At 46.3% G+C, this 24,761-nt stretch overlaps 1 protein-coding gene across 1 annotated transcript in view; it reads right to left on the reverse strand.

Moving 5' to 3' along the window:
• FAT2 (FAT atypical cadherin 2) overlaps positions 1 to 24,761 on the reverse strand; it is a 75,333-nt gene that overhangs the window by 39,194 nt on the left and 11,378 nt on the right. Inside the window, exons 2-8 of the mRNA XM_011371241.1 lie at positions 12,609 to 15,885; positions 10,352 to 10,666; positions 6,007 to 6,065; positions 4,338 to 4,649; positions 3,162 to 3,372; positions 1,316 to 1,455; positions 500 to 781 (exon numbers count right to left, since the gene is read on the reverse strand). Of these exons, the coding sequence (XP_011369543.1) occupies positions 500 to 781; positions 1,316 to 1,455; positions 3,162 to 3,372; positions 4,338 to 4,649; positions 6,007 to 6,065; positions 10,352 to 10,666; positions 12,609 to 15,867 (4,578 nt within the window). The 5' untranslated portion in view covers positions 15,868 to 15,885. The remainder of the gene's footprint in view (positions 1 to 499; positions 782 to 1,315; positions 1,456 to 3,161; positions 3,373 to 4,337; positions 4,650 to 6,006; positions 6,066 to 10,351; positions 10,667 to 12,608; positions 15,886 to 24,761) is intronic.

Consider the following 24,761-nt stretch of genomic DNA (forward strand, 5'->3'; position numbering starts at 1 on the left):
TGAGGTGAATGAGGCATGTAGGGCGTAAATTTAAGGAGGAGGCGCTCACTCTCGGAGTTATTCAAGTGCAGGCACAAGACTCTGAGAGTGAGTCCTCCTTAAATTTTGTGCTCTATGTAACCAGCTCCTCTGATCGTAAGTGTTTGCTCTTGGTGGAATGGTCTCTGGGTCCCTCCCAGCTCTGACACTATGTGAATCCACATTGTGATCATGCAGTCACACAGCAGGGAGAGAACTGTTGGGAGATATTTGGAGCAAGTTCAAGGTTGCTGGAATTCTCTTGGCAGCTGTCCCATCTCTTTCTTCACTCCCAGGCATCCTTTATGGAAGGTACCTCTGGCAGGATATGAAATGTCACAACTCATCTCATGGATTATCATTATGAACATCAGTACACCTGGCCCATCAGGGGAAAGGGAACTTTCAGCATGCCTCCAAGCATCCACTCCCACACAGTTACATGCAAGTACATCCTCACCTGATTTTTCAGTGAACTCACCATAACTGTCAGCGTGTGCTGGGAGGGCCCTGAGCCCAGGTCCAATTTCCCCACAGTTACCAGAACACCACTGCTTGGGTCCAACTGGAAGAGACTGGCACTTTCTGGGTCTTGGCTGCCATGTATAGTGTAGATGAGGCCTTTGCCTTTGTCTTGATCCGTGGCCTGGACTTGGAGGAGCTCAACCCCAGGCAGTGTGTCTTGGGGAACTCTGACCTCATAATGAGCTTCCAGAAACTGGGGCCGATGATGGTTAATGTTGGCAATCATGAAGATATAGACCTAGGTAGGTTAGTGAGAGAGAAGGTAGACCGTAAACTCCAGGGGGTCAAGGACCTTGTCTGTCTGATTCTCCACCATAATATATGTGCCTAGCACAATGCCTGGTGCACAGCTCTCAACAAGTAAGTGTTGAACCAATGATAAAATTTTCAAAATCACAAGACTTTCAGATAGTACATAATCAGAATTTTTGTTAAAGGACCTTTTCAAATGAAATTTCGTGTAAAATCGCAATATATGAAACAGATAAAACTCTGACTAAAGCCAGAGTAGAAATCCAAAGGCCCCCTTGCCTGACCATCATTCTTCATCCCTGTGGTACTCTATCTTTAATTGAAAACCGCTAATTTAGACAAACTCCCTCATTATACAGAGATCCCCAGTGGGAACAAGAATCCTTTCAAGATTGCAGAAGCAGAGAATGGATCAGATAAGACTGGGATGCAGAATCTTGATTCTAACTCAGCACTCATTCCAACCAAGAAGGCCTCCCATCCTCTTTCACCTTGGGGTTCCCCAGCTGATGCCTCTAACCTGAGTGGCAATAGTGTGAGATCCATCGGTCACCTCCACGGTCAAATTATAACTTGACTTCCTCCTCGTATCGAGAGGCTTGGCGATGACAATGCTGCCCGTGGTCTTCTCAATGTCAAAGTCCATGTCTTTGTCCCCACCTGGAGTGCGAGTCGAGGGGGAAGCGCACACAACCTCAGTGACTTAGCAGGAGCACAATGTGGGGTTTGGCTGGCAGATTTATGGGAGGTGGTAGTATGTGCTAATCTTGGTTGGAGGGTCTGTGAGCATTTAAGGAAGAACTTGAATCAAGGATTCTAAGACTGTTCAGAAATAGTATGATATCTGTGACGGGCTGAAATTTATCTCCCAGGGGTTGCAAAAGCTGTAATTTATCTTGTTAAGTATTGTCAAATCATTATTGAGATCCGAGTGATGATACAGAAAAAGGTCAATTTATAAAGACTGAAGAGTCCCAGAGGAAGACCAAAATTAGCCACAGAATGTATTTTGCTACTAGAATTGAAACATGCAGAAGTAATAGTGGTCTATTTCGTGGCTTATAGGCAGTTTGCATGGTCTAAAGGTGCCTATGCACAGGAAAAAAATGAGAATAACTCAACAAGAGGGAATTGATTTAATGAACTATAAGAATCCAAAACTTAGAATTATCATACAGCTCTTTAAATGTCTACTAAATAGAGTTCTGTTTAGTGACATGGAAATATGTTCACATATATTTTTAAAAGTTAGAAAACAATATTTTAATATAACAGAGAGAGAGAGAGAGAGAGAGAGTGTGTGTGTGTGTGTGTGTGTGTGTGTGTGTGAGAGAGAGAGAGAGAGAGAGAGAGAGAAAGTGACCAGAAGGAAACACATCTAAATTGTAACAGTGGATTCGCTTCTGATTAGTGGGAGTTTAGGTGATTTTTAGTCTCTTCTCTGCACTCATTTGTGTTTTCTAAATGTTCTTTAGAGTACGTGTATTAATTTTGTATAAAAGAAAAAGAGCCAAACAGTGAAAAAGAGCAGTGAATCAGAACTATATGTAAATTCAGGAAGTCGAAAACTTAGGACGAATGCATATCCAATCTCTGAACCAGGCTGGAAAACTATAACAGGAATCCATGGTTCATGTGGTGCCAAAACTCTTACATTAGAGATTCTTAACCTGGAATCCCTGGCTGGGTTTCAGAGTCTACGAAACACCTAAATTTGTATGTAAATTTATGTTTGTGTGTTTATGCGTGCAACTTTCTGGGAAGAGGGCCTAAATGTTCATCAATTCCCAGAGGGGTCTGTGACCACCCCCACCCCCTAGATGTTTTAACAAAATCTTGGTTTAGAGACAGAAAGGAATTTCAGAGAAAGCCATTAGAGCTTGGACCCAAGTATCTCCCACAATGAGAACAGATACTGTCCCCTGATCTTGAGGATGGAACCTGGAACTAAAAAATTAAGCATGGCCCCAGGGTATAGCTGGCCTCAGGCTTGTGGTCAGTGAAGTCAGCTCTACACTGATTTTCACATGGAAGCAGAAGAAGAAACACAAAACTTGTGCTTTTTCTTCTGAGTCTCCCTGGACCACCCTCTTAAATCTCCGAGGCATTTGGGATACTGAAGTACTATCTAACTCAGACCATGGAGGTTCCACCTGAGGTGATAACCAGTTTGGAAGGAAAGTGTGGCAGAAGTGGTGCTTTTACTACTCGCTGCCCCAGAGAACCAGGGAAGAAGCAATCACCACTCATGGTCAAAAGAGGGGCTGCCAGGGAGCATGACCTTGAGAGGGCTCAGAAAGATCATGCCATGAGGACTAGAGCTGGTCTATAAGGATGAGAGGGGCTGGTCCTCCTTGGGCCCTCACCTGAGATGTTGAACCAGAAGAGGCCGGGTCGGCCCTCGACACTGATGACTCCCACCATGTGGTTTACGGGGTCTGTCTCCATGACTGTAAAGCTGTAGTGGGGCTCGTCAAAGGCCATTGGGATGGAGGAGGGCCGGGGCTGGGGGATCCACTCGATGTGTAGACGGACACTGGCTGAGAGTGGTGCCTGCCCACTGTCTGTTGCTTTGATCTGAAAAGAGGCCAAAACTGAAATTGAGGCTTTGTCTGTAGGGTTGGGTTCAAGAAACAAGAAGACCCAGATGGCCAGCCAAGAAACAAGGTACCATGTGACTGACTGAGCTGGCTTCCCATTCACTCATTCATTCATTAGACACACAGTTGAGGGCTTGCTGTAAACAGGCACCATGCTAGTTGCCATAGGCACAGTAGTGAACAAGACATGTAACCTGTGCTCAAGAACCTCATGAGCAATGAAAATCTAATCAAAGCCACTTTGTAACTGAAGGCTTATGGTGTGCTAGTTCCTAAACCAGACTTTACATACCTGGCCCCTTTACCTTTCCCAATAACCATTAATATAATAAACTACAATTTATTGAGCTTTCACTATTATAAGACCCTCCTCTAAGAGCAATATGTACAACATCTAATTTAATATGCAGTACGGCCCTGAGAGAGGTACATTATCACCTCCCTTTTGCGTAGGTGAATTCACCTGCCTGGGGTTGTCTGCCCGGCTGGCGATGAGGCTGTATTGGATTTAGGCTGTCTGACACGAGAGCCCATGCCCTAGCCCTTTGCTTTATGGGCTTCCTATAAGGCAAATGTTCTTAGCCTCATTTTACAGATGATAAAATAAAGGCTCAAAGAGGTTAAATGACGTGTCCAAGGCCACACAGGTATAAAATGGCAGAGCTAGGATTAGAACCCAGGCTTATCTTGATTCCGAAGCCCCTGCTGTACTCTCACCAAATCCTTATCTCTGAGAATAGAGCAGATTTGCCAGGCAAGGATTTTATTGCCTTCAAAGAGAAAGGTCCAGAATTCTGGTCCTTTGACTGAAGTTAGGGCTCCCAGTCTGTCTTGGAGTACTGCCTCCATCATGCTGGTGGTGTCTCCCTCCTCCCGTATCCCCTAAGGAAATCCCTAACCGATTATGCCACTGCCCTTCCGCAGCCTCCATCCACCCCTCACCGTCAGGATGTTGTACTCTCCGGCTGTGAAGGTGCTGCTGGATGACACCACACCCGTCACTGGATCGATACTGAAGCCCTCCTTGTCAGTCTCTTCGATACTGTAGGTGACCCTGCCATTGAGACCCTCATCCAGGTCTGAGGCCACAAGCCTGTACACAGGCCCAGGGGTCACTGGGCTTGGCCTCTCTGGAAGGCGGACATTAAAGAGCTTGTGGGAGAACACAGGGGCATTGTCATTGACGTCCAAGATGCACACCACCACCCTGGAGGTGGACCTTAAGGAGGGCTTCCCGTTGTCCAGCACAGTCACCTGGGGACAGAATCTAGCATGAGTTGCCAAAAGCAAAGCAGTGATTGTGTGTGGCGCACCCACTGCAACCCTACCACCGCCCCTGCTTTCTGCAGCCTGGAGCTGTCAGCCAGTCTGTTCTTTGGTATATGCTTGTGATTTTTATTATCTTAACCTCACCTACTTGGAACTCAGCTCTCTGGTAACCTTACCACAGGAAAGCCAGCAAGAACAGAGAAAGAATCCAGAAAGAACTGGAAGAAGACAAAGTCACAGACGCTCTAGACCAAAGCTGGTTCTTCAGGAGGCCAATGGGCCATTTCTTGGAGACCATTTACTTTTTATATGCTTGTAATCCTCATATGCTTTGTTCTCCAGTTTCTTTAAGCTACTGGAGGTTAGAAAAAACAAATGAGAAGATTTTTATGAAGGAGTGGGTGGTACCTTTTGAGTCAGACTGGCAGCTCGATGCATGACATGAAATCCAGAATGAGAGAAAAGACACTAAAATAATTTCAGAATCAGGGAGTATTTCACATAGAGGCAAATTGTCCCATGCATCAGTGACCCCAAGAGTACTAGGCAGGACATTTCTACTCTAAATAGTCCTGAATTTTAAAAATATTTTGCTGTTTAAAGATAAATGTCTCTACTGATCTGTGGAGAATACTTCAATGTCTAGAACTCCAGTTCCTAGTTTGTTGCTTCCTAGTTTCTTACAAAGGGAATGTGCAGAGCCAGGGAGCCTAGGAAGCAAAGTTTATTTCAGTGTTGCTGAGGAATACGTATCCCTACCACCTGATGTCTTTAAGAGTGGAAGAGAGATGCCTGTTCATCAGTTATGGAAGGCTCAGGAGGGGGCATAACTAGAGTCCTTCTGATTGGTCAAGATCGATTCCTCTCACTGGAATGGGCACCAGGCAGGGATGCTTATGTGATTTTAGAGACATCCTAGAAAGAGCACAGATCTAGAAGTCAGAGGTCTGGGTTTTCATCCTGGCTCTGCTATTGACCTAGTATTTGACCTTGAATGACTCTCTGTGAATCATGGGAATGGCTGGAAACCAGACTCAAGCGCATAGCACATGTATATCACTTTTTCTTCCTGTACTCACTGCAGGCATTATTAATCAATCAGTGCTTCTTGCCCAGCCTGGACATGGTTTCAAATTCTTTCCCTTCACAGTGCTAAGGAGCCAGCAAAGACCCTAAGAGTCTTCACTACCTACCATAGCAGAGCTCCACTTAAGTAGCAAGTTTTCCCTGAGCCTAGCACCCTCCTCAGCCACAGTGTTTGGAGACATGCGTGTGGCCCTAAGGCCTGGCTCAGCTCCAGCCTGGCCTCCTTCAGGCGATTTTCAAATCCATCATTACTCACCTCTAGGATGTGTTCATCCTTGTTCTCTCGGTCCAGCTGCCGGGCCGTGGACAGCAGGCCTGGGGGAGAAATGGTCGGAGGGAGACCTGAGCTCGTAGGGCCACTTTACTGGAGGTAATTTCAAGAGTTACATTTGAATCCTAGAATCCTTCTGGTCTTTAGAGAACAAGAACATTAAAGGGAAGTGGAACTCTGGAGAAAGAAGCGGGAGTGAGGAAGTAGGAGAGGACAACAGAGATGATGGCATCTGCAGGTTCCTTCCTACTTCTCACTTTCACCATTAGAAGGGTGTCGAGTGAAAACGACAGCTTGTCAGGAGTTACAGCAGGGATCACAGTCACTGCCTTTAGCTCATGAGAAATCACAACGTGGTAGCTTTTTACTCCTTTGTTATTATTACATCATTCACCTGGGGCCTAGTACCAGCTCTTCCTATGACCCGCTGGCACGGATGAGCAAGTAGACTCTTGTATCCCTCCTCTCCTCTCATCTGTAAATTGAGGAAGGGGGTCTTGGTGATCTGTAAGTCTAGTTTTAATTTTCTGTGGCACTATGGCTATAAATTGAGGCCACAAAAGAGAGAAGGTGTCAGTGCTCTGCAAGCATCAGGGAAGTCAAGACCGAGGTTATCAGGGGCCCAGGGGGCATCCAAGCCCATAGGCTGAGAGGTCATAGCTGGTAGGGAAGGTCTCTTAAAAGCAGAGCTATTCATTGGAGTCAGTGGGTCATCTGAAAACTTTCAATAGCTTCTTGCTGTTGTTTAGGCAATTAAATAATGGGGAAATGGAATGAAGAGTGAGGAATGAAGTGGGGAGGAGATTCCATGTTGGGGTGGAGCCTCCAGTGCTGGAAATGGAATGAGATGTGAGGCGAGCCCTCCGTTAGGGACACATTCTTGCCTTGTGCAGTAGAACCAAGTCATACTGAGTTTTTCTTCCTGAACTGAAAGCAGGCAAGGGAAGAATCAGAGATCCTGAAAAGCCCCACAGCCAGAGGCCCTTCCAGTCAGAGAAGAAAGACAGTTCTCTGGGACAGTGTGCATATTTATTGTCCCTGGTCACTCTACCCACTCAACCCCAAGCTAAGGGGCCCAACAGGGGAGTACCTTCCAGGATCTGGGCACCCTCCACGCCCCCGCCAGAAGAGTGCAGGGGCACTTTGGGGGCATTGGCAAGTAAGTCTTCCTTCCGTCTCGGTCCTTGCTTTCCTCCCTGCTCCTGCTCTCCCTTCATCTCCTCCTTTTTCTGTCTCTCTTCTTTCTCTGTTTCTCTCTCACCGCCCTCCTTTCTTCCCGTCCAGATCTTCTTCTCTCCCTTCCCCTTCTTTGCCTCTCTGAATCTCAGACTTTCTTTCTCCATCTCTGCCCCTCTGTTTTTCCTTTTCTCTCTCTGCCTTTCTCTCACCATCGCCTCCCCCGACCTTCTAAGGGCCAGCGTCCCTGGACTTGCTGCCTGTAGCTTCCTGGGTCATTGACCTGTTATCAACCTCATCCCCTCTCTGAGGTTGTTGTCAGGCTTCCCAGGAAGCCTGTGTAGAATGAGGACATGGCAGAGCCACTCTATGGGGCTGTGCGAAGGGCCACTAAGGACTCTTCCTGGCACGAGGCGGGCACTGAACTGATTCAGTTCCTATCATTTCTTTCCTTCAAACAAATTTCCCCCATTACCCTACTTAGGTTCATTTTTAACCCCTTCCTCCCCTTCTTTTTCTCATCCAATAATTTTCCAAATGCTGTTGGTTACACCTCTAATGGAGTCCAGATTTTTCTACTCCTTTAACCCTGACCCACTACAGTCTACATCTTACCCCAAATACCTTCCCAGCCCCCTCTCCCTCTTCTGCCCTCCCTCAGGACCCTAGCAGCCAGCACTCACTGAGCTCTTACATGTCCAGACATTCTTCCGAGCTCCTCACATCACTCTATTAAGTCATTCTATCTTCACAACTACCGAGGAGATAGTGACACTTATCTTCATTTTACTGGTGAAAAACCTCTGACATAGAGCAGTTAGTCTCTATGTATCTCCCAAGATCTTACTTACAGTTAATAAGTGCTGAAAATGATATGCCTTTAGAAATTGACCTACTTGCTGTGTCTTTAACGAGACCTGGGGCTTTTTCCTTCCTGGCTATTGCTCCTGTTGCTCTCTTGCCCGTGGGTCCTCCCCGATTACTGCCTGTCCGTGTTCCCTGTCCTTCGGCTCGGTATACCCCTGCTTCGTGAAGCTGTTGCTGATCTGCCACACTGCGCAGCTTCCTGTCTTTTCTGAGCAGCCACGGCATCGCATCTACACAAATTTAACGATGTGCTCTTCTGCACTGGTTCTGTAGTTTCTTATAATCCGATCTTCATGCTTCTGAGGGACTAAATTCCTTAAGGCCTGAAATTGTGTTGTATTTATTTTCACATATCTCCATAGCACACAATTTACGTGCTTAGAAAGGGCAGATGGATTTAAACGTTAGCTGAATAAATGGATGAATCTTGGGCTTAACAAAAGATTGCGAGTGCTGGCAGAGATTCATTCATTCATTTCCCTATTATTTATTGAGATTCTATTGTGTTCCAGTCACTGAAGATATTAGTGGGCAAAAACAATCCAGGTTTCTTTTCTAGAAAGTCTGTGAAGTCTAGTGAAGGACATAGATAATTAATGGAATAATCACACAAATGAATATAATGTTCTATGTAATAAGTGTTTTAAAAAAGGGAGGCAGGTAGATGGTGCTGGGAGATTTACTATAGTGTTAGAAAAAAATTCTCAAATAAAGAGCAGCTGGGCTGGGATCTGAGCTAAGAGCAGGAGTTAGCCAGACAAAAAGAGAGAAGAGACTCCAGGCAGAAGGAACGGCATGTGCAAAGGCCTAGCGCCAGGAGAGCTCATGGACTGAAGCAGGCCATGTGGCTAGAACCAGAGAATGGCAGGGTGAGAGAGGCAAGAGGAAGCCAGGAAGGTCAACAGGGGCCAGACACAAGAGTGTGGACTCAGCAGGATCTGGCTCTACTTAAGGGCATAGGAATACCATTCACAGTATCCAAGTAGGGAAGTGGAGCGATATAATGGGGCTGGGGGCTCATTGCTGATTGATTATTTTACTTTTAGATGTTTATGCTGCTAAAAATTTCTTCTCCTCAACTGCAGGAAGACTAAGAACTTCTCTGCCCTCTGAGGCATTTTGCCAGACCCAATACCAGGGAACTGTTGACAGTAAACAGAATAGAGATTTGGAAGACATCAAGAAGCTAATATTTGCCTTAGGTGAGAGATCTCTTCCCTCTCTGAAAAGGGAGGGAAGGGTGGACCCAGGTAGAGAGCTAGTTAGGCCTGTTTTCCTGGGTGAAAGCATCCTTTGAGGAAGACTAATTCACTCCCTGGGTCAAAGGCTAACAGGGAAGGTTCCAAACGAATGTCACTGTGCAAGTAGACACTGGTATCCCTCACCCGCTGTCTGCCCCAAGACCCCTAGGCTCATGCTTTTCCTGAGTTCCTTTTGTCTTAAAAGTGAGGAACTGCCCACTAGCTTTCCTTCCTCTAATCTCACCAGGGTTCTAGCATTCCAACAGTGAGTTGTTGGAGCTGGAGGATAGGATCATGGGTTCAGAGAAAAGTATGTTAACCTTCTCTGCAATAGGATTGATGTTCATCCTCCAAGAGGAAGATGGGGCCTCAGAGAAGTATACACAGCACTGAGGACTGGCTTTCAAATTCCAACACCAACAGGAGCCAGGCAGGTAGCATAAATTCGGGAAAAAGTTTGGCAATAATGCAACAGGAAAGGAGGGGACTGTGGAGACCAGAGGACATGTGCCTGCTCTTCATAGGGAGCTGCTGTTGCCTCCAGGCAATTGTGGCCCTGTGGGAATGGGGACGCAGTGGAGCCAGATCTTCTGTTTTGTTTTTAAGAACAGTTAGAAATTGGAAATGTTTTGTGGAATTTCCTAATTTTTAAATGTCAGAAACAACTCAAAAAATCATTATTTGAATGATTAAATGTTGGGAGCAGTGGGAGGTCTGTAATAGTTCCAGCTTGACCACCAGGCAACCTGCTAGCATCCCTGGACCCCAAGGAAAGAAAGTTGGTATGCATTATTTCCACTTGGAGATGGAGTTTGTAAGGAAGTGGTTCTCAGACCTAGCACCCATCAGAATCACCTGGATATTTTGTTAAAATACAGAGTTCTAAGCCACACTCTGAGTTCTGATTTAGTAGATTTAAGGTGGGGCCTGAAAATGTGAATTTCTAATAAGTTCCTAGGTAATTGTCGATGATGCTGGTCTGAGACCACACTTTGAGAAGCACTGTTGTAGAGAATCCTATTCCTCCAGATTTCTGAGGTCCTTACCTGTGAGAGGGTGAATAACAAAGAATCCCATATGGTTCCCACTGGTGATGTTGAAGGTCAGCTTCTCTTTGGAGCTGGAGTCCAGGTCCCAGGCATCTAGCTGGAGCACAGAAGTGTGCAAGGGTGCATCCTCCCGGACAGAGGGGTAAAACACGGGTCTGGACATCCGGGGTGGGTTGTCATTGACATCCATAACCTCGATGTAGACTTCAGTTACGGCAGAGAGGGGTATGGAACCCCGATCCACTGCCAACACGGTCAGCCAGTAGCAGGACACAAATTCTCGGTCCAGGGGTGTCAGAGTCTGAATCAGTCCTAGGGACAGTTAATCACCAAACTCAAAATATTTTAGAGCTCAAAGTAGTGTTAGAAATCACCTTACCTAACACTCTCCAAACTGTACTCTGGAAAGGATATTAATAGGTAATCTGTGAGAAAAGGGAACTGTTGGCACTATGGTGTGGGAGCTGCTGAGTTAAACACGGGGAATTCATATCCTCGAAACCTCTCAGAGTTTTTCCTCTGCTAAAATAGGCCCATGACTCTGGCATATGAGCATCTGCAGGGTTTCCAGAAGACAGTGGTAGTTGACCTACTTTCTCCTAACTACTTTCAACCCAAGTCCTATTGATTGATTTATTTCACATCCTTTAAGGGATTTCCTTACAGTTGTTCCTAATCTGGTTCCCTCAAGCTTCAAGTATTATAGATATAATTTAAGGGTTAGGGATTTGACAAATAAATTGCTGTTTCCCTCTCCATTATCTTTATGATTTTAAAGACTTAGCTTCATTCATTAGTTCACTAACTCTACAAATTGCTTACTTACGGGCCAGCACTTTTCTAGAAGTCTAGGGTCCAATAGTGAGCAAAAGAGGCTTACACCCTAAGTTCTCATGGATCACACTCAGATGGAAGGGCCTCTGTGAAAGGGCAGGGCCCATGCTCACAGCCATAGCATGTCAGAGTTGAAAGAACCTTATTCCTTTGACAGATGGGGAAACTCAGGGCCCTAGAGAGAGCACGACTTGACCAAGATCGTGTAGCAAGTAGGTGGAAGAGCTGGGTCTAGAACTGACTCTCAATCTAATGCTTTTTCCACCATATCAACCTGCCCTTTACCCTGGAAATAAATCACCTATCAGATGGTAAATTCTTTGAGAGCAGTGACCTACCTTCATTCACCTGGGTTCTCCCCCGGCGTGCCTATATCAGGACCTTACAAATAGAGGATGCTCACTAAGTGTAAATACGTACAGAATTGTACGTATTTTCTATGAAGCTTGAAAGGAATAAGTAAGTTGGTTCTACCTTTTTGGAGGGCAATTTGAAATATCTATTAACATCGAAAACATGTATTATCCTTTGACCCAGCAGCTACATTTAAGAGTTTTTCCTATAGAGACTAATGAATGTGAGTAAAAGTATATGGACAAGGATGTTACACCTATATGTAGAATAAAATGTAGCTATTAAAAAGGAATGACAAAGATTTATATGTACAGACATATAAGATATCCTGGGGGTATGTTATGTGAAAAAATAAGTTTTAGAATTAGTGTGTGTCAATTGTGTGTTTTCATAATAATAACATGAACAGTGATAATATATCAGATACGAAGAAGAAAAATTTAGAAGATTATAGACCAAATTGTAAATAAATATTATATCTGCGGAGATGGGTCACAGAGAAACACTCATTTTTAAATTATATATAGAAAAATTTATAATTAGTGTGTGTCAATTGTGTGTTTTCATAATAATAACATGAACAGTGATAATATATCAGATACGAAGAAGAAAAATTTAGAAGATTATAGACCAAATTGTAAATAAATATTATATCTGCGGAGATGGGTCACAAAGAAACACTCATTTTTAAATTATATATAGAAAAATTTATAATCATAGCGTATTACTTTTATAAGCAAATATACGTAATATTTTTGTATGTATATATGTATATATATGTATATGTGTGTATGTGTGTGTGTATATATGTTGTATGTGTGTGTATAATGTATACACACAGGATGCTAGTGATATGGCTGATTTGACTTAAATGGATATATACATACATGCATATATGTATACATATCCCTAGTATGATAAAAATAAAAGTGACAGGAAGGAGAGTCCCTATTTATTCCTTTTCCTTTTAGCCTGCAGTCTGACTTTTTTCAGGACAGTCCCTGATTTCCCTTAAGCCCAGCCTCTCCCAGCACCTGGGACTCCCATCCTACCCAGCTCCTGGTACCTGTGTCTTGGTTGATGCTAAAGGCTGTGAGACTGGTGCCAGCCCTCAAGAAGTACTGGAGCTCCCCATCCAAGCCACTATCATCATCGTGGGCAGCCACTACCATCACCTGGGTTCCCGGGGGACTGTTCTCCTGCACCTGGCCCTGGTGCACAAAGGAGGCAAAGCGGGGAGGGTGGAGATTTTCATTCACATCCAAGACTATCACCTCCACGTGGCAGAGGGTCCTGCGGGACAGGGGCCTCCAACTGTCACTGGCCCACAGGCTCAGATTGTACCCAGCCTGCCTCTCAAAGTCCAGCTCTTTCTCCAGACTGAGTGCGCCGGTCATCAAGTCCACCTGGAAGGTCCCATGGGCATCATCCAACAGGATATATCGAACTTCTCCCGCAGGGCCCAAGTCAGGATCAAAGGCATCCAGAAATGTTAGGATAGTTCCTGGGGGCAAGTCCTCTGGGACCTTCAGGCTACTGAATTCTGTGATGCACTGGGGAGAGTTGTCATTGACATCTTCCAATGCGATGGTCAGGTCAGTGACAGAGAAGAGCTGGTGGCCCTTCCTGGGCTGATCTCTGGCCTCCACCTTGAATATATACTGAGGTTTTGATTCCCGGTCCAGGTGTCCTATGACAACTAGTTCCCCAGTGAGGGGGTGGAGGGAGAACTTCTCTGTGGGGCTTAGCAGGGTGTAGTGAACCCTCCCATTGTCATCCGAGTCAGCATCTTTTGCTTTTAGCTCTGCAATTGTGGTTCCAACTTCTATGTCCTCTGAGATGGTTACCTGGTACCCACCAGGAGGGAATATGGGTGCATTGTCATTCCAGTCTTTCACATTCACTGTCAGCAGCTTCCAGGAGGACTTCTGGGGAGTGCCCAGGTCATACACTGTTACATTGAGGATGTAGAAGCTGGTGGTTTCATAGTCCAAGGGGGCAGCTACAGTGAGCAGCCCTGTCTCCAGCTCAATGTCAAAGCAGCCCTCTTCATTGCCATCTGCAATCACGTAGACCAGTTTGCCATTAAAGCCAGTATCAGGGTCAGTGGCTGCCAGGTGGGCCAGGGAGGTGTTGAGAGGAACACGCTCGAGGATGTCAATGGACTGTGGGAAGTGGTCCTCAAAATGAGGGGTATGATGATTGATCTGATATGCACTTAAGGAAGTGAAGTCCTCATTATTGGAGTCCTGGTTCAGAAGCCCAACAGAGTGGAGGATGGTCTTTGTGAAATGCGTCAGTACCCCTGTTTTATCACATGTTATAGGAACCTCAAAACGAGGGTCCTTCACTATAGTAAGATTCAAAGTTGTGGGAGAAGCATAGTATTTCCCATCTGAAGCTGTAATTTTCAGGGAATAATTGATGAACTGACCAGTAGTGTGATTCATAAAAGAGCGCTTGAGGGATATCACCCCGGAGAAATGATTTAGATCAAAATGCTCTAGTTCATTGCCTGACACGAACTCATATTTTAGGTTCTGAAGCTCATCCACATCTATAGCTGACACAGTCATTATTGATTTTTCTACTGGCCAGTCTTCACGGATAGACCCAGTACAGTTGACTTGTTCAAACATAGGTTTGTTGTCATTCAAGTTATTGAGCCTAAGAGAAACAGACACTTCCTTTTCCTGGCGAAATGGGGATCCCCAATCTGATGCCCGTACCTGGAAGGTATAAATTCTTTTCATGAGCTCATAGTCCATGGGTTTGGTGGTGGAGATGATCCCCAGGTAAGGGTCGATAGAAAAGGGCACGTCTTTTGGACGAGCGATGGAATAGGTGACATATCCATTCTCTCCATGATCCCGGTCTGTGGCAGTAACAGTCAAAACAGTGGTGCCTGGAGGGATGTTCTCATCAAAGATGCCATCATAGGAAGACCTGTTGAAGATGGGGGCATGGTTGTTACAGTCCACGATGTCAATGACCACAGTGGTGGAGGCCAGGCCTGGTGAGGTTCTGATGTGTAACTGATAATGGGCTCGGTCGTGGAAGTCCATGAGTTTTGTGGTGGTGATGAGCCCAGAGCGAGCATTAAGTTTAAACCCTGCACTCCCTGAGGATGGCTTTAGAACATACTGCAAGTTGGGGAAGGCTCGGGTTACTTTCACCATCACCACTCGGCTGCCAGGAGGGGAAAATTCACTAAGCTGCACTCTGTAAACAGCCCTTTCAAATTCGAGGGAAGCCAGTTTGGAAGCGGGTAGGTGAAAGCCCCTGATCTGGGAATAAAAGGAAGGCCTGCTCTCACTCCTGGCCCGCAGGCTGAGGTTGAATCCATGAAGGTGCTCCAGCCAGTCGATGTCTTTGACGGACACCAAACTGAACTCGCTGCTCCGAGCATAAGACTTGATGGCTTTGAAGTACTTTCCAGAGTCACCATCAACAATTTCCAGTGAGTCCACTTCAGCGCCTGAGCCGTTTGCATCTACCAGTACAGTGGCGTAGGTGGCACTCTCACTGCTGTCTGGTGGGGCCACTGCCACCGAGGTGATGGCCAGGGGCTTCCTGAGGGCCGGCTCTACGAGGATGACGAGTGCAGCCAAATTGCCAAACCCATTGCCCTCTGAGATTTTCCGCATGCGGTCCACAGCCAGCACCTGGAGCTCATATTTCCCTCTCCAGGTGACGTTTAGCTTCCCAGCCAAGGTGACCACACCACTGGTGGGATGGATGGCAAATATCTCTGACCTCGTGTTAAAGGCATAATAGAACTCGGCGTTCTGGCCCAGATCAGCATCCGTGGCAGTCACCTGGCAGATGGGGCTCTTGAGAGGCATGTCCTCAGAGATGGTGACTCGGTATGAAGGTGGGGAGAAGAGAGGCTTCAGGTCATTCTGGTCCAGGATGTGCACCACCACACGGGTCAGAGCTGCGAACTCCAGGGTCTTGTCCGTGGCTTGGACGATGAGGGTGTAGCTATCTTGCACCTCCCTGTTCAGAAGAGCTGTGTTGCTGCTCTTCGTCCTGATTCTCAGAAAGCAGAAGTTGCCCACCACGTACTCCTCGGTTTTAAACACATTGGCCACATCTCCGGAGATGATCCGGTACCTCACTGCCCACTGGGGCTCGGCGAGGTAGATGCCCATTTTCACAGAGCTCTCCACGTACGTCTTGGGAGCAGAGTTTTCATAGATGGTCGCATTATAAAGGGGGCGTGTGAAGTGCCAGGCAGAGGAGGAGATGATCCCTTCTAGGGGCTTCTCACAGGTTGTACAATGAAGCAAGAAAACGACAAAACCCAACGAGGCAATAATCATGGTGGAAAAACTGAAACCCTGAGCAAAAAAAAAGAAAGTGTACAAGTTAGGAAGAAAATGGTTCCTACTGCTGTAGTTCCTAACTGGGGGCGATTTTCCCTGTACGGGTGGGTCGTCGGCCATGACTGAAGATATTTTCGACTATCCCAGCTCTTGTAGGTGGGTGCGGGGAGGGGAGGGGATATAATTGCTACTGGCATCTAGTGGTAGAAGTCAGGGATGCTGCTAAACATCCTACAATGCACAGGGCAGCTCCCCTAAAACAAAGAATGATCTGGCCCCAAATGTCAATAGTGCTGAGGTTTAGACACCCTGCGTTTGAGAGATAACTGACTAGTTTAAATGCCCTCTTGAGGGCACCTGGCAGATCCAGCACAGTTCTGACCATTTCACTGCTTTTCTCTCAAAACTTTCTGATGCTGAAGTAGTTCCAACCAGTTAACCAAGCTTAGCAACCTGGCTCTAAGTACTTCCTGCAAGATCCCTCCGTCAGGGCTGAGCTCCAGCCAAACTGAGCTGAGTGCACATGCAGGGGCTTCAGAAAAGCGAAGTGACCAAGGTCATAGGCCTGGCATCAGGCTTCTTGGCTGTCAGCCCTGGTTCCACCACTGACTCGCTGGGTGACTTTCTGGGTAGGTTACTTAACCTCTGTGGGTGTCGATCTTCTCTTCTGTGGAATGGGAACAAGGATTTTACCTCAGTGGATTGTTGTGAAAATTAAGTGAAGTAGCAAAGTAAATGACCTAGCAGGATACCTGGCACATAGTAAGTTTTAGCATACTATTAGCTATTATTAGTTTTTAGTTTTTCTGGGGGAGAGGACCTGCCCAGGGCCTTGCAGCTAGACGGAGGCAAAGCAAGAATTAGATCTGGAGCTCCTTGTGTCACAGGCCAGGGCTACTTGCCCTACCCCAGGCTTACCTACACCTGTCCCACCACAGGTCCCTGTGGACAAGGCCTGACTCTGACTCACTGGTAACCCCAAACATAGAAAACTCCTTTACTCCTGGAATGCCAGAGCGGACACGGACCTTAGAGATGACGGAGTTCTGATCCTGCTCCTCATGCACAGGTGGGAATAGAGCCCCAGAGCGGGGAAGGGTCTTTCTTGCCCCAAGTCAGATGGTGGGTGGCCAGGTGAGAACTAGTCCCTGGGAATTGTTGTGCTAACCTAATGCTTCACCCCTCTAAGACCTGCCACAGTCCCCATTCTCTCCCTTGCTGTTTCCCACAGGATCCCATAGGGCTTGTCCCTGAACTCCAGCCTGGGTCAAAATGTGAGACTCATCAGGGCCCAAGGGTGGGATGGAGCAGGGAGGAGGGCAGAGTTGGTTGCCAAACTAGAAGCTGGTGCCTGGCCCGCTCATGGGAGTCTTGACTCCAAGGAGCTTAGTGGCTGCCAGCCAGATGTGCCAAGCATTCCTGGATGAAACAGGCAAGACCTGTTTTTCCAGTCGCCTTGCTCTTCAAAGGCAAGGAAGAGTTAAACTTTCAGAGCAAGCGGGGGAAAGGAGAGGCTTGGGTCCTTGTCTTTCCTGAGTCCCGAGGGAACTGAATGTAGGTTCTTTAAGACTGTGCAGGTAGCATCCCAACATGGGAGGCAGGATGGAGGCAGGAATGGAAAAGGCTGCCTAACATGGGATCTAAAGCCTGTGACAGAAAAGAATTTGAATATGCCCCATCTTTCTGGCCTCCCTACCACCCTCACTTGAGATTTTGTTAGTGATTTCCTAAGCCCAGGCACCTCAGGAAAGAGAGAACATGATGGAAGCAGATTCTACACTTGAGGTCCTAAAGCCAGTGACAGAAAAACGTCATTTGTTCCCCACGCTTCCTCCCCACCTACTCTTACCCCTTACTTACCACTGCACCTTAGCGGAGCCAGCCTGAGGCACAAGCCATACTCACTGAGTCCCTGACACGGTCTCCTGCAAGTGGGAGGGGACCCTCGAGTCACTCGGACCCCGACCACCCCAGGATCGCATTGTTTTTGAAGTTGAAGCCCCAGGGGGAAATGAGTCCTTACCCCAGTCCCAGGTCCACTTGCTCTGTGCACAGCCCAGCGAGCCCAGAGTACACGCAGCCTCCCAGCTTTACCTGCCCTGCTTTGTGGAAGACTTCCTGTTCACCAGGTCAGCACCCGTGTCAGGCAGGCCCCAACAAGACACACCACCGCTCAGCAGCTGCACAGGCAGCTTGCAGAGCGCAAGCCGTTAAGATGAACTGTAGGAAGGGACCTGGGGCGGAGTCTCTCTGGAGGAGGATAAGATGCAATGAGAATGCACCCTTGGGTGGGGGTTTGGTGCCCATGGCTGTGTTCAAGCTGTAGGACCTGCAGACCTGATGACTGGTTTGCTGAGGAAGGACCTGTGTCTGGATGTTGTTTTCTGGCACCAGGTTGGGGCACGTGAACAAGTTTGCAGGTACAAAGGCACATTGGGCTCCCCGAGCCACTCTTCTGGCCTACTTAGAACCACTTAGAACCACTGCTTCGAAACATCTTATGAAGATGTAGGTCAGTTTGCATCACTTTCCTGCTTGAGATTTTCCAGTAGCTTCCCATAGCATTCAGATTAAAATCCGAGCTCCTTGCTATGTCTTAGAACGCCCCATACTACCTGGGCCCAGCCACCTTCTCCAGTCACACCTCCCAGCACTCTGCCCATTATTTAGCAAGCTGTAGGGACCTTTCCCCTTTACAGACAAACCTAACTGGGATCTGCCTCAGGGCCTTTGCACTTGATACTTCCCTTGACTTAAGATTCTCACATACCTAGCTCTTTCTTGTTATCTAGTTCTCAGCTCAAATGTTACCTCCTAACCCCCAGATTGATGTAGTATCCTTCCTAACACCCTCCTTTATGACACCACCCCATCTTCTCCATGGCACTTATCACCGTACAGTAAGTTCTTGTTTATTGGCTTGATGACTATCTCCTGCACTGGACACTGGGCTCCATGAAGGCAGGAGTCTTGTGTGTCTTGTTCATGAGTGCCTTCCCAGTGCCTAGATCAGTGCCCGGCACATAAATACTAGTTGAAAAATGGAAGTATCTGGACTTAGGAAAAGCAACGACCGAATGAAAACTGTAAGAAACTTTAATGATCATCTCTTACTTTTTAAAGCTAGAAAATTGTCTTAAAGAAAGAAAGGGGTTTGCCTAAAATCACATGGTAAGAAGTAGAGCCAGGTTCTTTCCTCCCGACCATGCTGCCAAAAGGAGAAGCTGTGGTCACTTATGAATCTGGCTGTTTGAGTTCAAGGCCCAGCTCCACCACTTGCTAACTGTATCACCTTGGGTTGATTAGTTACTCAGCATCTCCAGACCTTAGTTTTCTCATTTATAAAATGGGGCTATTAAGAATACCGCTTTCATGGGGTTTTATGAAGGCTAAATAAGATCATGCATATTAATGTGCTTAGCACACTGCCTGAAAAGCACTCAATAAATATTAGTTATTATAGTTTTCAAAGCCAAGGTAGAATCAAAGCCCGAGGTAGGGGTGAGGGTGGGGTCCCCTGAATCCTCTGGCGAAGGACTAGCCTGTGCCCCTGCAGAGCAGGAAGCCACTGGTCGCTGGTCGAGTCTAAGCTTGCTGGCCCAGCCACAGGCTGTTCTGGGAAGCTGCGAGCAGGCGCTTGTCTGGGGTGCGGCCTCATGCTCTTGGCTCCCCAGGCTCAGGGAGAGATCTGTATGTGGGTGAATGTGCATGTTTGCAAGAGAGCACACACACATACTTAGGAGGCAATTTTTGAATAATTGTTCGGGTACATTAGTTGTGAGCGCCTACTTGACCGAATCCATATGATGTGAGTAAATAAATTGGTAGCTGTGGGGCTTGAGTATGCATGTGTGTGAGCAAGCGCAGGTGTGGGGGTTCACGAATGGACCTTTTTAGGATATATCTGTGACAAACTCCATCTCCGTGTAACTCCCAAACTCATTTCATAGATGGGGAAGGGAACAGAGGTGGTTCACAACACACAGGTTCTGGCTGTGTGACCTTGGGCAAGTGGCTTACCTTTTCTGATCCTCAGTTTCTCTACTTCCTATACCATTTTGAGAATGAAATTAATGTACGTAAATGGTGAGATCGTATGTGACATAGTTTTCAACACCTATTACCAAGTACTATTACTTTTTAGCTGCTGCTGGCTCATACTATTATTGACGAGTTTGTGGGTAATGAAAACTCTCAGATATATTATCATATCACCCCCAGGCTGATTTTCTACAACCAAATGCCATAGGACTTCAGTGGGACCGTGATTCATTTCACCCCATGTTTTAGTTCACTGCTCCAGCTTCTCAGAATCTTGATTCTGACATTCAGAAACTTGGTGGTTATAACATCCATGTCTTTACCCAAGTCATTGGTAAAAGTCTGAGCACACCTGGGAGGAGCAGCGCTCTGAGATCTTTGCTCATTTTCTTGGTTAGTGATTTCGAGTACAATTTTGGAATGAGTCACCTCAGAATATGGAGAGCTCCCCATCACCGGTGGCATCTAGGCACAGTCTAGGCGGCCACCTGTGAAAGGTGTGCTACTCTAGGGTAATATTTGCCCTTGGCAGAGACAAGAAGAGCTCCAAAGCTCCTTCCAACTCATGTGGCTCTGGGTCTTTGGCCTGTGCAGGCCTGTGGTCTCTGCTAGACCCTAAATGAGCTCTTAAAGGCACTGAAGGCGTTTCCTCTGGCTGTGGCTCAGGGCTGCACACGCGCCAATGCTTGTTCAATGGTCAGTGTAATAAGCTGACCCCTTGGGACACCTTTATCTAAAGTCACTCTTCCCTGTGTGGCCTTGGTCAAGTCAGTCACCAAAGCCCTATGGACCTCTTTCCTCATCCGTAATGACATGTGCGTGCTATTGGTGGCGATGGGGAGAGTTAGAATGGATCAGTGATTTCAAAACCCTCTATTGCTTTCAGGGGCAGAATCTCTTTTTTCCTAATGAAATTGTACCTGGAAGCACAATCTATAAAGAGATTCGAAGCAGAGCTGCACTATTAGAAGCAGGGGTAGAGGCCTAGGACTCTACCCACAGGCTTGTCCCTCATCCCCCAGGAGAACACCCTCTTGGAAAGCACAGGTTAAAAAACTGGACTGGGTGACCTCTACGAGCCCCTTCAGAACTGACAAGCTGGAGTTCTGCTATTATAACATTCTGTGTCCTATCATAAAAAGTTCTAAAACATATGGTTTGATATGCTGTTATTCTAATGCTTTATGATCTGTATTTGTAATGGTCCCTGTGCAGTGACTCAGGCATTTTAGTTCTAGGCGTCTGTGACTATGCGAATAATTCTATCTTTATAGATTGTGCTTCCTGGAGAACCACATATACTTGGAGGAATTCAAAGTCAAATCAAACTTCCGATAAAGAAGCTCCTACCAGATGTATTCAAAACGTCAGGCTTTGTTTCTGACAATGAAACTCCTCCTCATCACTCCCAGAAGTCCCGAGGCACAGTTCAGCAATGACATTCTCCCATGGCCCAACACCTTCCCTTTTCTTAGGCATGACACAAATGTTAATTAATAGCCCACGTAATACCCCTAAGAAACATATCTGCCCTTTTACTTCCATGTCGAAGATAAGGGAGACTCAGATTTGCATGGCACACCCAAGGCCACCCAGGAAGGTGGTGGCCAAACTGAAAACAGCCAGCCAGATTTTCTGAACCTGGATGCTCCTGATTTCCTAGGCTGTGGGAAAAAGCAATAAAGTAAGATATCTTTTAGAATTTGGAGAGCCTTTCATGAAAGAAAGAGCCGCTGGATTCATTCCCCTGGATTGGAGAATGTCTACACTCCCTCCAAATTCTAAATGTAAAATAACCACGAATTTGGGTACCTCAGTGTGTATTGTCTGACCCCACTCCCCTCCCCACCACTACACCTGCCTCAGGTATCCAGTGTTAGGGCTAGTTCTTGTGGCTCTCAAGAAAGAATCCCAAACATATTCTGTCACAAAATCGTGCAGATGGTGTATGTGTGGTGGTGGTGGCGGCGAGTGGGCTTAGGAGGGATTGTGCCTTTGAATCAGAATTAAAACCATAAGTGAAAGGAAGGTGATATTCCAGGTACTTGCTAGACAGGAAGTCTTTAGCTACCAAAATTATTTTTCCCCTTAGAAGTAGGGAGCCACCGAAGGTTTTTGAGAGTCATTTGCTGGTTTGTGGGTGGCCACTGCTGGGTTCTCATGAAATAGAACAAGTCAAAGAGCTGGATATGAGCAGGAAAAGGGCCAGTGGCTTGAGCCCTAGATGGGTTGTGTGACCTTGGGAAGGTCACAGAACCTCTTCTGAGCCTCAATTTACCCTGTCTGTAAAATGAAGATAATAAAAGCTACTCCTACCTACTTCCCAGGGCTGCAGGGAATATAGATGATATGACAGGTGAAAGCACAGAGAGGAAAGACGCAGAATAATATCTTATTAGGACAAATAATGGCTTGGTAAATGATAGCCAAACCTCCAGCAGACTGAGAGGCTGTGTCAGGAGGGTTGTTTGTAAAGGCCAGGCCTGTGCAAGCCTGGAATTAGAGGAAAGAAAAAAAACAAAGTCCTCATTTAGGGCATGGGTAAAAGAGCTGGGGCTGGGATCCCCTTCTTTACCAGTATTCTGATTATTATTATCGATGACAAAAATTATACCGTCTTTTATCTGTATGGTAATATGTAAGTTTTCAAAAAATGTCTTCATGCGTTATCTCACCTGGTCTTTGGGTAGGAAGCACAGTACTGAGTAGAATTAGTAATAAGAAAGTGGGTTGCGGTGTCAGATAGATCTCGTTTCAAACCCCAGCCCTACTACTCAGCAGCTGTGTGGCCTTGGGCAGTTATTTAACTTCTCTGATCCTGGAAAAAAGGAAATGATAACAGCACCTATCTCATGGAGCTGCTGAGAAGGCAGAATGAGCCAACGCATGGCAAATACCCAGTTCTGGAATACGCTCAGTACAAGTCAGTTATTGTACCAACCTCATCTGGTTGTACCAACCAACCGTATTATAAAACTTATAATTACTCTCATTTTTAAAATGAGAGACCAAGGCTCAGATAATTTGAAGGCTCTGCCCAGGTTCACCCACCTAGTAGGTGGCGAATTCAAGTACGATCCCAGAATAGGAATCCATATTCCAAGAAGAAAGACTCAGAGGAGGCTGGAGTAGCTGGAGCTGATTCTCTAGAGCAGTTCCCTCCAACAGAACTTTCTGCAGTGATGGCAGTGTTCTATATCTGAGCTGTCCTGGGCGAGAGCCCTTTCAGATCTGACATGAGTAGCTATATACGTCTATCAAGCATTTCAAATGTGGCCAGTACAACTGAGGAAATGAGTTTGTAATTTTATTTAATTTTAATTAATTTAAATTCAAATAGCCACATGTGGCTAGTGGCTACCGTATTGGCCAGCTTGGCTCTAGAGAGCCTGGTGCAGGAACCAAGGACGTGTGGAATTTAGAGGAACATTCCAGGTCCACCTACCCGGCAGGCCCAGTGGACACACCAGGGCCCACAGAACTTTTAGGGCCCATGAAAATGTTTTAATTTTTCTTAAATTCAGAAAAAAGAAAACAAAATTTTAGGTAGAAGAAAATGCTTTCATATATAATAATATATTCATCTTTATAACAACATTGTCGGAAAATATTTTTAGTATTTATTTTTCATAGAGGAAGAGACCTGCAAAGGCTAAAATGTCTAGGACTCTCGAAAGTCACAATTTGACCCTGGCAGATGGACATTTGAAGGCAACAAAGAGCTTCCAGACACCTGGGCATTGGGGAAGAAAAGGGATAAAGTGGGGGATGATAAGTGTTTTGTTACTGGGCCTTCTCTGCCAAAGTCATTCATTCATTCAGTCCGTATTTTTTATTGAGGGCTTACCCTGTGACAGGCATTCTAGAGCAGAGAACAAAACAGATGAGGTCCCTGCTTTTATGGGGATTGTATCCTAATGGCAGAGAGAGAGCATGTGTATGTGCGAGAGAGAATAAAAAATATATATATACTATATCAGGTGTGAAAAGTAATATGAAGAAAAATCATGCAAGGCAAGGTTAGAGAGTGAGGGGTGGAGGATGATGTTTTGGAAAGGGTAGTCAGGGGAGTCAGTCCTACATGACAAGGTTACATTTGAGCAGGGGGAGGGCCACCAAGCCGTCTTGGGAAAGAGTTCCGGGTAGAAGGAACAGGCAGTGCAAAGGCCCTGAGGCAGGAGCAAGGAGATCATGCCGATAGACTAGAGGAAGAAAGGAGGAAGGTCAGAGAGGTGGCCTAGGGCCTTTAAGGCCAAAGAAAAGACTTGCAGTGAGGTGGGACACCATTGCAGGATTTACATGATGGTTACACAAGGAGCAGAAGCAGAGATGGACATGGCATTGGACATAAAATCTTAGAACCCCTCAAGACCATCCCATGTGGCCAACCGGTGGCATACAAGCTGTCAGGCTGCAGTTAGGTTTGTTCGGCCCATAATATATTATGTTGTTGTTTGATGATTTTCAACTTAATTAGTTGTCAACATATAAACATTGGGCAGCTTCACCCCAAAATCCATATTTCAGCTTCTCTTTCAGAAATTGGAAGACACGATATCTGGTGTTCCTCCATGGTGCAGTTGGCTGAGTGGTGGCTGCCCCCTTTAAGACAGGGCCTGTGCTCTCCCGTCACCCCCTCCCCAAGATCTCCCAGACACAGATGCCGTTTCAGCTACCCGTTATTGCCAAGGTCAGTTTTCTAACAGAAGAAGCGTACTTTCTGTACCCACACCTCTATCCAAACTGTGAAGACAGTAGAGTCCAGGATGGCCTCATATCTGTGCACTGGGCCTGTTTCTCCCCCAAATGCTACCCTCTGGCTGCTGTAGGCATTCAAGTTTGCAGACTCC

This window comes from Pteropus vampyrus, unplaced genomic scaffold (genome assembly GCF_000151845.1).
Source record: "Pteropus vampyrus isolate Shadow unplaced genomic scaffold, Pvam_2.0 Scaffold185, whole genome shotgun sequence".
In the NCBI taxonomy this organism is placed as follows: Eukaryota; Metazoa; Chordata; class Mammalia; order Chiroptera; family Pteropodidae; genus Pteropus; species Pteropus vampyrus.